The sequence below is a fragment of the Balaenoptera borealis genome (genome assembly GCF_965194805.1).
Source record: "Balaenoptera borealis genome assembly, chromosome: 1".
Classification (NCBI taxonomy): Eukaryota; Metazoa; Chordata; class Mammalia; order Artiodactyla; family Balaenopteridae; genus Balaenoptera; species Balaenoptera borealis.
The window spans coordinates 36,779,134-36,794,702 of NC_138860.1; the positions used below are offsets into that span (position 1 = coordinate 36,779,134).

Below are 15,569 nucleotides of genomic sequence, written 5' to 3' on the forward strand. Positions count from 1 at the left end.
CTCCCCTCAGCCCTGGTAACCAATATTCTACTTTCTATCTCTATGGATTTGACTATTCTAGGTCAAGAAGTAGTATCACTTCTGACTTATTTCACTTAGCATGATGTTTTCAAGGTTTGTCCCTCTTGTAACATGTAGCAGAACTGTATTCCCTTTTATGGCTGAATAATATTGCATTATTTGTATATACCATATTTTGTTTATCCATTCACTTGTTGATAGCCACTTGGGTTGTTTCCACCTTTTGGCTATTCTGAATAACACATTGGCTTATATGGTAATTCTGTGTTTCCCTTTTTGAGGAACAAACTTAGTGTCTTCCTCAGTGGCTGCACCATTTTACATTCTAACCAGTGATACACATAGGTTCTAATTTCTCCACATCTTTGTCAACACTTATTTTTCTGTTTTTTGATAATAGCCATCCTTATACATGTAAAGTAGTATCTCATTGTGGTTTTCTTTTTTTTTAATTTCCCTAATGATTAGTAATTGATCATCTTTTCATGTGCTTATTGGTCTCTTATAGATCTTCTTTGGAGAAATGTCTGCTCAAGTCCGTTGCCTATTTTTGAATTGGTTTTTTGTTGTTGTTGAGTTTTAGGAGTTCATTATGTATTTTGGATATTAATCTCTTATCAGATACATTATTTGAAGATGTTTTCTCCCATTCTGTGTATTGCCTTTTCACTCTGTTGGTAGTGTCATTTGAAGCACAAAGGTTTTTAATTTTGGTAAAGTCCAATTTATCTATTTGTTCTTTTGTTGCCTGTGTTTTTGGTGTGACATCCAAGAAATCATTGCCAGATCCAATATCATGAAGATTGTCCTCTATGTTTTCTTCTAAGCATCTTACAGTTTTAGCTCTTAAGTTTAGTTCTATGATCCTTTTTGAATTAATTTTTGTATATGATGTAAGTGTCCAGCTTCACTATTTTGCATGTGGATATCAGTTTTCCAAGAACCATTTGTTGAAGAGATTGTCCTTTCCCCATTTTTCCCCATTGAATGTTCTTAGCACCCTGTTGACAGTCATTTAACTATATAAGCAAGGGTTTATTTCTGGGCTTTCTACTCTATTCCATTAGTCTGTGTGTTTGTTTCTATGCCAGTACCACTCTGTTTTGATTATTGTAGCTTTTTAGTATGTTTTGGAACCAGGAAGTATGAGCCCTCTCAACTTTGCTCTTATTTTTCAAGATTTTTCTTGGCTATTGCTAGTCCCTTGATTCTATATGAATTATAGGTTTGATTTTTCTATTTCTGCAAAATGGATTCTCAAGATGGTGATGGGGTTGCATTTAATATGTAGATTGCTTTGTGTAGTGTTAACATCTTAATAATATTAAGTCTTCCAATCCATGAACACAGGATGTCTTTCCATTTATTTATGTCTTTAATTTCTTTTCAGCAATGTTTTGTAGTTTTCACTGTATGAATGTTGCACTTCCTTGGTTAGTTTATTCCCAAGTATTTTATTCTTTTTGATACTATTGTAAATGGAATTGTTTCCTTAATTTCCTTTTTGGATTGTTCATTGCTCATGTATAGAAATGCAACTGATTCTTGTTTGTTGATTTTGTAACCTGCAGCCAACTTTGCTGAATTCTTTTATTCTATCAGGTGTGTGTGTGTGTGTGTTTATGTGTGTGTGTGTGTGTGTATGTGTGTGTAATGTTTAGAGTTGTCCTTTTATAAGATCATGTCATCTGGAACAGAGATCATTTATTTCTTCTTACCCAATTTGGACGCTTTTTATTTCTTTTACTTGCCTAATTGCTCTGTCTAGAACTTCCAGTGTTATGTTGAATAGAAATGGCAAATGCAGGCATCCTGGGTTGTTTCTTATCTTAAGGGAAAAACTTACAGTTTTTCACCATTGAATATGATGTTAGCTCTGAATTTTTTATAAATGGTCTTTATTATGTTAAAGTTTCCTTCTATTACAAATCAGATTCTAAATTGTTTTTAAGCCCTCCTGTACCTTTTAGTTTTTTTGTTCTGTTGAGATATAACTGACATAGGGCACTGTATAAAGTTTACATTTTACATCATAATGATTTGGCTTGCATACATCATGAAATGATTACCACAGTAAGTTCAGTGAACATCTGTCATCTTATATAATACAAAATTGAGGAAATAGAAAAAAAAATTTTTCCTTGTGATGAGAACTCGTAGAGTTTACTCTCTTAACAACTTTCTTACATAACATACAACAGTGTTATATTTATCATGTTGTACATTACATCCCTAGTACTTATTTATCTTATAACTAGAAGATTGCACCTTTTGACTGCCTTCATGCAATTCCCCTTTCCTCCCACCCTCTGACTCTCTTAACCACAAATCTGATCTCTTTCTATGAGTTTGTTTGTTTGTTTTTGAAGTATAATTGATCTACAGCACTATGTTAGTTCCTGGTATACAACATAATTAATATTTTCATACATTTCAAAATGATCACCATGGTAAGTCTAGTTACCATCTGTCACCATACAAAGATATTACATAACTATTGACTATATTCCCCATACCTTACATTTCATACCCATGACTCATTTATTCAGTAACTGAAAGTTTTTACCTCCTAATCTCCCTCATCTATTTCTCTCCTCCCTGTACCTCGAATCCTCTCCTCCTGGCAGCCACCTGTTTGTTCTATGTATGACTCTCTTTCTGTTTAGTTATGTTTATTTGTTTTGTTAGATTCCACATATGAGTGAAATCATATAATATTTGTCTTTCTCTGTCTGACTTGCTTCACTTAGCATAATACCCTCTAGGTCTATCCATGTTGTCGCAGTTGGCAAGATTTCATTCTTTTTTTATTCCATTGTATGTGTGAATGTGTGTGTGTATATATATATATTTATGGATAAAGAAGATGTAGTGCGTGTGTACAGGAGGGCTTAAAACCAACTTAGGATCCAATTTGTAATAGAAGGAAACTTTAACAAAGTAACATTCATCTATGGATGGGCACTTAGTTTGCTTCCATATCTTGGCTATTGTAAATAATGTGCCAGTGAACATAGGGGTGCATATGCTTTTCGAATAAGTGTTTTCATTTTCTTAGGGTAAATACCCAGTGTTGGCTTGTATGGTAGTTCCATTTTTAATTTTTTGAGGAATCTCCATACTGTTTTCAATAGTGGCTGCACCAATTTACATTCCCACTACCAGTACACGGGGGTTCCCTTTTCTCTACATCCCTACTGGTATTTGTTATTTGTTGTCTTTTTGATGATAGCCATTCTGACAGGTGTGAGGTGATATATCATTGTGCTTTTGATTTGTACTTCCTGATGAGTAGTGATGTTGAGCATCTTTCATGTGCCTGTTGGCAATCTGTATGACTTCTTTGGAAAAATGTCTATTCAGGTCTTCTACCTATTTTTAAACTGGGTTCTTTGTTTTTTTTTGATGTTGAGTTGTATGTGTTCTTTGTATATTTTGGATATTAACCCCTTGTCAGATATATTGTTTGCAAATATCTTCTCCTATTCATAGGTAGCCTTTCTTTTTGTTGATAGTTTTCTTTGCTGTGTAAAAGTTTTTTAGCTTGATGTAGTCCCATTTGGTTTTTTTACTTTTGTTTCCCTTGCCTGAGGAGACATCCAAAAAAATATTGCTAAGGCTAAAGTAAAAAAAGGGTATTTGCTATGTTTTCTTCTACAAGTTTTATGGTTTCAGGTCTTAAATTTAAATCTTTAATCCATTTTGAGTTTATTTTTGTATATTTTGTGAGCAAGTAGTTCAGTTTGATTCTTTTTCATGTTGCTGTACAATTTTCCCAACACCATTTATTGAAGAGGCTGTCTCTTCCCCATTATGTTTTCTTGTCTCCTTTGTTGTAGATAATTTTCCATATAGGTGTGGGTTTACTTCTGTGCTCTCTCTTCTGTTCCATTGTTCTATGTGTCTGTTTTTGTGCTAGGACCATACTGTTTTGATTATTTTAGCTTTGTAGCATAGTTTTAAGTCAGGATGTGTGATACCTCTAGCTTTGTTATTCTTTCTTAAGATTGTTTTGGCTATTCGGGGTCTTTTTGTTTCCATACAAATTTTAGAATTATTTTTTCTGGTATTTTGATAGGGATTGCATTGGATATGTAGATTACCTTGGGGTGTATGGTCATTTTAACAATATTAATTCTTCCAGTCCAAGCACAGTATATCTTTCCATCTGTGTTGTCTTCAATTTCTTTCATCAGTGTCTTATAGTTTTCTGAATATAGGTCTTTTACCTACTTATTTCTTGGTATTTTGTTCTTTTTGATTTGATTGTAAATGGGATTGTTCTCTCTTTTTTTTTTTTTTCTTTTCTTTTTTTTTAATAATCAGTAGGATGTTACCACAGGATAATGGTTCTTTTTTTTTTTTTTTGGTTTATTTATTTATTTATTTTTGGCTGTGTTGGGTCTTCGTTTCTGTGCGAGGGCTTTCTCTAGTTGCGGCAAGTGGGGGCTACTCTTCATCGCGGTGCACGGGCCTCTCACTATCGTGGCCTCTCTTGTTGTGGAGCACAGGCTCCAGACGTGCAGGCTCAGTAGTTGTGGCTCACGGGCCTAGTTGCTCCGCGGCATGTGGGATCTTCCCAGACCAGGGCTCAAACCCGTGTCCCCTGCATTAGCAGGCAGATTCTCAACCACTGCGCCACCAGGGAAGCCCAGGGATTGTTTTCTTAATTTTAGTTTTAAGTATAATCACATTGAATCCATAGGATAATTCTGACAACGCACTAATGATTAATTTGTTTGCTGTACCACAGAATATTGTCCCAGGAAATGTTACTGGACAGGAAGAAGAATGCTTTGATACTGAATATAAATTTATAATATTTTGATACTACTTTTAATGAGAAACGTTAATATAGTTTACATAAGGAAAATGAAATTATAAGGGTTTTTGTACAAAGTCAAAAAAAATCAAAACCTATGAATTTAGAGGACTTTAAGCTTTATTGTTTTTTCTCCTTCTTTTTTTTACTTCCATTTTTTTCTTTTTTTCTAGGATATCCCAGTCCCAGTGATGAAACACCACCTAAAGATGCTGAGAGTTTAGGTATTATTTTGGTTGTTAATAACCCTGCATCATGAGGCCCTAGTTTTCAACATGGAAATATTACCGTTATCTGTAGTTAGAAAAGAGACAACATGTCACAAATTGGTGATAATTGTTCAATGTGTAATTGTAAAATTGTACATTTTAAGTAATTTTAAAGGTGAAGATACCATGACAAATATAAGGTACTATGTATAGGTACATGTGGGTAATACAGTTTTTAAGAGGTTCCCCAATTTAGGCTTCCTAGCATGATAAGTTTACTTTCTTAAATAATACAGTTATATGTAGTTTAATATATATAAAACATAGCTTGTTTTCCATGTGATAGTGTTACTATGTAATGGCAATTTTTAGATAAATTTTCCTTCTACTGGTACCTTGTATGTACAAGCCTTAAAGTACTACTAGTTGGGTTAGTTTTTCTATATCAAGCTGGGGTAGCACACTTAATGTTGGCTCACATAGTTCACACATATGTGTTAAAGAACTTGATGAAGTATAGTTGTGACAGTTAAATGAAATATAAAGATTTACTGATAAGGAAATGAAGAAAAATAGCTATTACTTTACTTTAGACTAGTAAGGTTAATCTTTTTATAAAATGTACTTTAGGCTTGTTATGTTTTCCCTCTGAAAACTGGTCAAATTGCCACTGTGTCAAGTGGATCCAGTACCATCTCAAGATGCTTACACTTGATAATATTTATGAAATAAAAAGAACAGAGCTGAACATGACATTTTATGCTATGAGTTATAGATAATAAAAGTAATGGCAGTTTAGAAGCAGAGGTACTACTGACAAACATTTCTAAGAATTAAGATTTGGTAGTATTATTTATTGCTCTCTGGATAGTCAAAAATGCATGTTTACGTTTCTGTGCATAGGTTTTATCCATGTGCCCTGGTGTTCCCTTTACATTCTTAGAGCAAATCTCCTTGTAGTCTTAATCTGGGGGGAAAGGGGAATAGGAGCTGTGATGATACAATGATGTATTGTTTGTGAAGACTCTGCAAATAACGTCTATATGATAGATTAATAGCACTCTATTTATGACTTATTCTACAGACCCACTTAGGGAAAAAATATATATGTTAAATTTCTAACAAAATCATAAGTAATAAAAGACTGAATGTTGAACTAAACGAACTATAGTGGGCTACTACATTTCTAAAGTGATTTTCCTCTAAACTAGTAAATTCTAATTGTCTTAGTTACCTTTACTAAATAACCTGGTGTGGTATAGCTACAGCATACAACAATGAAAAGTGAAGTTCCTGTTAGGAGTTTCACAAGGTGTGTCCTAACCCTGGAATGTGATTAGAAGGGTTCTGTGATGAAAATAACCTGGAAGCACTAGCAGTCATGCTAAAACTAGATTGATAATTTTTTCTTTGTAGTTATAGATGATCTGATCAAATTAAAATGCAGCTGCTACCTGGAGACCCCTAGGTACTTATCTCCCAAACTGTTTTCATTTTTTCTCAGGTGCAGGAATCATTGTTGCAATTGTCATTGGTGCACGTACGTATCCCAAACTTTGATACCAATTAAATCAAGACATTACTCTGAAGAAGTGCAATCATTTTTTAAAAGATTTTTCAATTTCTGTGGCTTTATACCTTGAAATTAAGTAAAACAGGAAAAACCTGACCTTTTAGATAATACACTACCTTGTATTAGTGTTTGTCTATTCCTTTGTATTCTACATGTCCAGTTACTAACAAACCTTAAATAATACAAGTTGTTTCAAGATCATTGCTCATATGAGTTTGCATCCCAAATATGCTTTGGGTAATTTTCTCAATTAATCAAGGACTCTTCTCTGACTTACTCTGTACTGTTTAATGCGAAGAACTGGATTGATACTGAAGAGTCCAGAGGGAATGTAAATGTATATGTGCTTAAATAAGATAACATTTTCTAGCCATGGAAATCTGACCATCATTTATTTCTTCTGCTAGATTTTGAATCTTGGCAATGATTTTTCACAGTTACATATCATTTGTTTCCTGATTTCTTGTAGTTTTTGGCGTTGGAGTAGTTGTCTGCGGCATCTGCTTCTGTTTTTGCAAAAAGAAGAAAGGGTAAATTAAACCATGTTTTTTAATTTATTGGTCCTTCTCACAGTTGACATAGTTTTGTGCAGTTTTTGTTTGTAGTCTGTATTGCATGTTGTTTTTTCAAAAAATGCACCTGCATGAGTGTGTTGTCTGAATTACATTTCTTTACTAAAAATGTTTTCAGCTGCTTTCAATATCATTGCAACAAGAGTAATCTGTGCAGGTTGCTTCAGCTAATTATGATGTAAGAAAAATTTCTGTGGGATTTGAGGTTTAAGTGCTGTAGTAAATCATGGACTGTTTTGGGGCTTTCTCTATCCTAGGTGTACCCAACTTCCTAGATTGGACTAATGGCCAAGATTAAATATTATAAAATGGTTCACTGTGGAGACTTTGACAGCTGTAGCCACTGTAATTTTTATGGTGAAAGTTTTCAGTTGTCTGTATAACTTAGGTAGTAGTAAGAAGCTACATAGATGGCTCATTCAGATACCCAGTTTGCTTTCTTTTAGATTTGTTATTTATACAAGTTAAACTGGGGAATTTTAAGCAACACTATTTGATTTCCCTCTTATGTTCTCTTAATTTACTAGGTCGCGGTAAAACTGATTGGGTTAAACTAAAAGTTGCTGAGAGGGTAAGATTTATAAGGCACTTTATGAACTCTGTCTTTTTATCTATAAAAATGAAATAAGGGGGGGACTTAAAATTGAAAAAAAAGGTACAAATACATATCTTCTAAGGAGAATAGAGTTTTTAAACATCATCTTAAATTTTAATGAAATAATTTAAAATCTAATGAAAGACTTAGAATAAAACTGGAGCATAGAGCAAGATTAGGTGCTTTGATATTTCTGACTTTTAGTGATTTTTTTCCCCCTATTACTTTGGAAATAGCTTTGAAATCAAACTAATAATTAAAAACAATTGGTATTCATGGCTTTATGATATATATTCCTTTTATATTAATCACTGGGTTTGGACTACATAATAAAAGTACATTCGTCACTCATAAAGAGCTAAAACTTTTTTTATATTTCTTGGTTATCTTTTAAAAATATCCACAGTGCCTTCATTTGAATCTTAAATCTTATATTTGTAGAACACATAGTATGCATATTTGATTTCTCTATCAGCAGTATATTTTTTAAATTACATGTATACAGCAATCTGAGAAGGAAGTACTATCAGTGAAATATTTGACAAGTCTAAAAGGTTTATCTAGAAATAACCTCTAAAGAAGCAAAACAAAATAGCTTTCTGCTCCTCACTCTCCTTCTTTGTTTAAAACATCACTACACCAAAATAAGGTTCCCTAACAAGTATTAACCAAAAACTCTCTCTAGCTACCAGTTAATGAGTCTTTTAAAGCCAAACAATTATCTGAGCATCGTATCCCCCAGCTTAAAGTTTCAGTAGCGTTAGAGATCTGAGATCCCATTTCTAATGCGTTCCCAAGTGATGATGCTGCTGGGCCTGGACTACACTTTGAGAAACCAGGGTGTAGACCATTCCTGATGTGCCCGTGCTCTTTAACTTGAAGAAACACCATCAAGCTTATTGGGAAGTGTTTTACCTGTTTAAGATTATTGGATTTTTTAAAGACTCCTCATTTATGTGTATGCGTCTTTAAAAGAATGTGAAGTAATACCTAGCTTTAGTTTGCCTTTCTTTTAAAAAGGTAAATATTTTTATTATATTCTTTGCATTGTTTAATGTCCATATTTTCCCCCCCAAATTGCTTTTGTTGCTTTAGAAACTCCTTTACAAGACTGTAAAGTATATGCAGTTGCTTCTCTATTCCTAGGGATAACTCTGGAAGCAGGATACCAGGCACAATAATCCAGAATTGCTGTTAATGGGAGTTCCCTGGTGGTCCAGTGGATAGGACTCAGCACTTTCACTGCTGTGGGCTGGAGTTCAATCCCTGGTTGGGGAACTAAGAACCTGCAAGCCTCGTGGCGTGGCCAAAACTAAAATAAAAAAACACACATTTGCTGTTAAAACTTGATACAAAATGGATTTGATATAAACTTGTGTTTATGATAATTTGGGAACACAATTACCCTGCTACAATATTTATACCAAAGCATGAAAATAGTATAAGTAGTCATCTTTAAGACCATTAAATTATGATGAAATATGGCCACAGGGTTAAAGTACTCTGTTATAGATTCCTGTTTCTTAGCTCTCAACTAAGAATAGAATAGGATCCCAGTTGGTCTGATGGGCTCCATCTACACCCTCCTTCCTTTTCCCTTGCAGTCTCCTTTCTTAACTAACTCTTCAGCCAAACTTTCCAGCCTTGGAATCCATAGCCCTTGCCTCTCCTTTGTTATTGCTTGAGTCCTGTCTTGCATGTCCTGACTGTGTGGTTCCAAAAAACAGATACCTTTTGTTTACATTAATGTTTTCAATTATTTGTTGTGAATATTTTTTTCATAAATGCATGATTTTCTCTACTCGGGTTAAATCATCACTGGATAAGTGAGAGTTTTTTAAGTTCATTAGAATTATTGCAATAATTTATGTATTTTAGTAACAGTGACTGAATACTTTTTCTTTTTTTCCATTAAGGATATTTATTATTTGTTGTAATTTTAAAATATTTTCATGTTATATTAATAATGACTGATCCAGTAACTGTAATTTTTAAGCTGTCTGCTTAAATTAATATTACTGAAGCTTTTTTGGATATAATATAAATGGTGAATCCAGTTCAGGTGGTGGGGAGTACAATGACATGGGTAAAAACTTGAATGGTCAAATTAACTTGAACATTTTTCTACCTGGTTCTCAAATTCTTGAGCATTGAACAAAGGCTTTAAAAAATTTTAAACAAAAACTAGTAAATAACAAAGATGTTGTAACAGTTGAGAGAGCATATTTAAAAAATTTAGAGCCATCCTAGAAAAATGGGAAGTCATGTAATAAGTTTTACAGAGATCTTCCCTCAGGTGAAAACAATTGTGCCACAGGAAGAAACTGTCCTCGATGCAAAAGATCCATCTGAAACTGTATGATGTCATAAAATCGATTTCTGAGACAGTATTACATGGAATTAATACATGCTCTGTGTATTGCCTCAAAATCTAAGGTGCTAGAGACCAGGACCATTTCTCCTCATATAATCTTATTCTGTGAAAGAGAGTTTACATTATTCACTTCAGGCGAAGAGGTTTCAGAGGTAAACAGATTGCACACAAATTTAGAATCTGTTTATCTGCTGGATGATCTGTAAGACTTCAAAGGTAAAGTAGCTTCTTGCACCAAATTCCTGTTTCAAGTTCCTAATGAGAATCAGGAGAGCCATAATTTATGAACCTAATTGTCAGCTTTACTTCCCTTCTCCTCTATCATTGATTTTATCCCATTTTTATGCCACTCTTGCTTCCTTTTGGTTTGACGTCACTATTTTATTCATCCCTGTTCCCTTCCTTTGTTCAGCACACCCTAACTGGTGAGAGCCACAGACAAGTAAATTTTATTTCTCTCTGAGAAAAGATGAGAGAAAGGTTTGCTTTTATCATTAAAACGTATCTGCTTTCTGTTGCGTTTCTTTTTAGAGATGTCCTTTCTTCTGAAAAATATTCAATGAATATTTAGATATTGATAAACTGAACTAAGATAAGTGGGCAGTAGACATCCAAAAGAACATTTGAATTCCTGTTCCCTTTGCTAGATTATTGATGTTTTCTCCTACCTTCCCTGTTTTAATGTAAAAGAACGTGCATTGACAGGCTCTTGCTTTGATATAGGCGCCAACAGAGTAACGTCCCTCTTGTCCTTTCATCAGACTGTCTAGCTGCTCTACCTTCTAGCAGCTATGAATCCAAAGCTGGGGCAATTTTTTAGCCCAATGGGAAATAATCACAGAATGTGTTCATTTTAAGTTCATTTTGGTTTTTCGACAGAAACCAAAATACATTTCACTTAATTTTGTAAAGAAATTCAATTTCCACTTGCAAATATTAATTCTTTAAAGGCATTTATCTGTTTCCCTTGGCCAGGATATTTTTAACATATAAAAGAGAAACCACCACCAACAAAAAATCCTCAGATTTTGGAAAATTATGAAATGCATTGCCTTAAGTCATTTAACCCCCTCTACCTTCTGTCTCTGAATGAAATGAATTGGAAGTTCCTCCTTTTGTGCCAGAATGTGTGTCTGCATGGCCAGGAAAAGAGGAGTTATGTTTCCCACCACTTATAATGTGAGGCGCTACCCTAGGTTACAGTCATGAGTTTGGGAGCAGATTCTACAATGGCCAATAAGAAGGGCAATTTCTTAGTTAAAGCAAAGTGGTGACTTTGATCACAGGGGCAAAGGGGAAGACAAAACATACCAACTAGAATGGCACTGTGGGCCTACCCAGCCCTATGTATCTGCTTGGTTCTCTTAGGATTCCTTTGAGGCTAAAGCCAACCAGGAAAGTAGTTTTCAGATGGGCCGTGAGCTTCAAGTTGTCTGTAAACGCTTGAAGTTAACTTAATGAACGCTGAAGGTAGTATGACATAACTGTAATTAGTACAATAATTCACTTTCACATTTTAATCATCTTCAAATAGCTTTGTTGTTATATCAAATTAATGTTTCTTTAAGTTTACATTAATGCAGGGACTTCCCTGGTGGTCCAGTAGTTAGGACTCCGCACTTCCATTGCAGGGGGCATGGGTTCAGTCCCTCGTCGGGTAACCAAGGTCCCGAAACCTGAGGGGTGTTGCTGAAAAAAAAAAAGAAAAATTTTATATTAATGCTTATTTATCCTTCTCATATATTGGATTTCTATTTAAAATTCTACTTAAAGAAAAACATTTCACTACTACAGAAAAAAAAAAAAAAAGTACTGACCTCAAAAACTAGTAAAATATAGTGGTCTTAGAGGATTCAGGATAGGCCTAAGTATTGAATCACTCTCCAGAATAGTCCTGAGGAAACTGCTATATAACAAGTATTGTGCTGTGACAGTGCTGGTTCATCGTGAAGCCTCCCCCACCAAGAGAAATATGAAAGTCTCCAGAATTAACACGGTTAGCTCTTTCATGGGGCAGGCATACTGTAAACAACCGACTGGTCCCCATTTGGTTGTAGTCTGTCTACTGTAGTCAGTTTCCTAAGCAGGGACTGGAACTGCGTTTTCCAGCTCCAGAGTCAGTAGCCCTGAGTGGCTGCCGAGGACGTCAAAAGTGGCTCATCCTACTTAAGGTGAGCTTCAGTGCACACTACACACCAGATTCAAAGACTTAGTGCAAAGAAATGTACAATCCGTGGATATCAGGTTAAGTAAAATATGTTAAAACTAAGTTTCCTGCTTATCCTTTTTTTGATGTGGCTTCTAGAAAATTCAAAATTACCTGTGTGACTCGCATTATGTTTCTTTGGAAAACACTGGACTTGAATAGCAGAGTTTAGAAAGATGTCTGTTGTTACCAAAAAAAAAAAAAGTGTTATGTGAGTTTTAGTTACTTAGGAGACTCTCCAACCAGAACACATGATTTTCCTTGACTGTGAGGGGTAAATGAGGCATTACTCACTGATCTTGAACGCTGCTGGAATCATTAGCTGTTTAAAGGTTTCATCTCAGAGTTAGATTTTAAATTGCAATATTAGGAAAATGTGTGTTTCTCTGTAGTCTTCCCCATTAGCCCTAAATTAAGATAAGGGAATATTTACTAAATATATGCAACTGCTCTATTTCTTGTCTTGGAGGGAATCAAAACTATAATACAGCAATAGAAGAAGGGTTTCTAGAGTGAGACTGGCTGAACATTGGAATTATTTTAAAAGAATCATTTAATTCCTAGTTCAGTGACTCTTACTAGTATATAGTTTTTTTTTTTTATTTGTCCATGTTCTAAATGGGCTTCTGGAATTTAATTTATGTACTTAATTATGTTCACCTCTGACCCTATTTTCTTACCTTGCTTCGTAGGAAAGAAGGTATTGCTACATACAGTGCTTACCAGGATAAGGCAACCACTCCAGCAGAGTAGATGAACTAAATGGTTTCCACAAACCCATGTATCATTCAGCCATGAAAATGAAGGAAATCCTGCCATTTGAGACAATACAGATGGACCTTGAGGGCATTATGCTGGGTGAATAAGTCATATAAAGAAAGACAAGTACTGTATGATCTCACTTATATGTGTAATCCAAATAATCAAGCTTATAGAAAAAGAAATCAGATTTGCCTTCATCAGAGGTGGTGGGCTGGGGGTGGTGGTTGAGTAAAGGTGGTCAGAAAATATAAACTTCCAATTATAAGATAAAAAGGTACTGGGATGTAATGTACAGCGTAGTGACTACAGTTAGTAACACTGTATTGTATATTGGCAAGTTGCTAAGAAAGTGGATCTTAAAACTTCTAATCACACGGAAGAAAAAAATTTTTTTGTAGGTTCGTGAAGTGATGGATGTTAACTAAATTTACCGTGTAATCATTTTGCGATATATACATGATCAAATCATGCTGTACACCTTAAACTTATGCAGTGTTATATGTCAGTTATATCTCAATACTGAAAGAAAAAAAATCTATAAAAATTATTTGCTAGTTTCTTACATTGTCAGGAATGGAACTGTTAAGCCATAGTGCTAACATTTTAATGTGGCTTAAGTATAGTCACCATCCTTTAATGCTTCTTTGAAATGTGTATGAATTTGTGTTTGAATATCTTGCTTGTTTTTCCTTAAATAACGCTTGTATTTATAGGGCAAGTCAACACAGTATCCCCACTAGTGTTAAGGTGGGGAAATAGTTTTTCTATAAAATCTCCAAACTCAGAGAAATATAATTCAAAATGACATTACATTTCATTTGTAAAGAAAGTGATTTTGAAATCTTTTCTGTTCAAAGATGATTGCCAACTCTTAAGATTCATTCTTCAACAGTCCCAAAATATGCATTATATATTGTTTATTATAAAAGTTTGATTTCCTTAACTAAGAATATTACCGGAAAATACTCTTACAGTTAATAGGTTAAAATACTATTTTTAAAAATTTGTAACCTCTTGGTGATTTAGAGACGCTATAAAGTTTATTTCTGGCATTTGTTCTTCGCCCCTTTTAATAACAATAAACCAGTCTAAGAAATCCAGAAGAATTCAGCATCAGTTGCATGCTTCTGTACAAAGTTAGAGGGCTCTAACACCCATAGCAGGAATGCCAGCTCAGGACAAAGTGAACACTGTGGGCTTGTAGTTTTCTTAAAAAGAATTCCACTCTTTAAGAGAATTAGAATCCACTCTAAATTCTGTTTTTCTCTCCCCACCTGAATAAAGAGGTGTCTTACTTTAAACATGTCATCTGAATGTAGGCAGTTTTGTAGGGAATAAATTCATCAGATAACCTCAAGTTGCATCAGAATCTGAGTCTCACCTCATCTGCAAAGGGCAGAGTAAAAATGAAGCCCCATATTTCAGAAAAGCAAACTTAACTCTGTGGATTTGCTGTAGGTCATGCAAAGGGACAGGAAGAGGAAACAGCAAAGGTAGCTGTTGACGCTCAGGTGGGACAGATCCCAGCCCTCTTCTCTGTCCTCACACCAGGCAGCGCCTCCTTCAAATGAGCCAGCGGCCAAAGAGGAGGGACTGTCTCTCTAACTCCAATTATATTTTTACATGTTTTGTTTCACACTTTTATAGTTAGTAGCACAAATTGGGCCAAAGAAACGTTGCCTTAGAAATATATGAATAAAGAATCAAGAGTGAACCAGAGTAAATATTGTTTTACTCCCTAAGGACATATTTGTAAGGCCATGTAAGTGGTCCTTCCCTTTGTAGTCTCTGATGAGGCACTTTAGGAAGATAAATTTGAGGAGAATAAATTCAGGAATTCTGAGATAAATATAGAGTTGAAGTTTTGCTGTACCCTTTTCCACATAATTTTCGAGAATCTAGCACTTGCTTAGAAGCAAGGGGGTGGCTCTAGTACATATTTTTAAAACCCTCAAAGTGTTTTCAACCAAAGATTATTATGCTTACCAAAATAAATTGACTTTCATAGTATAGTTTCCACTTCAAAATTAGTTTTTCTAATTTAATATATTTATATGTAAGATTGAAATATGTGTGTACATATAAATTATGTTCTGTTTGTCAAATAATTTGTCAATTAAATATATGGGGATACCATTTTTCTCTAGAAATGTTTACCTAAATGAGAGAGGGAAAAGTGTATTTGAATTTAAAGGTTTCTTAAAACTGCATTTTGAGAATTGGACCTTCAGATCTATTAAAAAAATAAAATGTCATTATGGAGAAGTTTCATTTGTGATAATGCATTTATTTCCAGTGTGTTTTATCTCAAATCGGAGTACGCTTCTAATCGGGGCCCACCTTCTGTAAGCATTCCCCTCCAACAATCACCACTCCTGCCCCTCCCATCTCAGAGCCTTAACTTAAACATGCCCAGGCTTCTCCCCTCCGCAGCG

General features: G+C 34.5%; 2 protein-coding genes across 7 annotated transcripts in view; one reads left to right on the forward strand and one right to left on the reverse strand.

Annotated features, from left to right (window-relative positions):
* The window catches only part of CD46 (CD46 molecule), a 54,525-nt gene extending 39,110 nt beyond the window's left edge, over positions 1-15,415 (forward strand). For 4 of the 6 annotated variants that reach the window (XM_082379064.1, XM_082379065.1, XM_082379067.1 and 1 more), the window contains 4 exons: positions 5,017-5,067; positions 6,557-6,592; positions 7,095-7,155; positions 13,065-15,415. In XM_082379064.1, the coding sequence (XP_082235190.1) occupies positions 5,017-5,067; positions 6,557-6,592; positions 7,095-7,155; positions 13,065-13,125 (209 nt within the window). In that variant the 3' untranslated portion in view covers positions 13,126-15,415. Of the gene's footprint in view, positions 1-5,016; positions 5,068-6,556; positions 6,593-7,094; positions 7,156-7,724; positions 7,769-13,064 lie in introns of all 6 variants that reach the window. The other 2 variants (XM_082379066.1, XM_082379069.1) reach the window with 1 other exon arrangement.
* LOC309632071 (uncharacterized protein) overlaps positions 11,637-15,569 on the reverse strand; it is a 74,602-nt gene continuing 70,669 nt past the window's right edge. The window contains exon 7 of the mRNA XM_082399215.1: positions 11,637-11,855. The gene's annotated coding sequence lies outside the window, so the exon portion shown is untranslated. The remainder of the gene's footprint in view (positions 11,856-15,569) is intronic.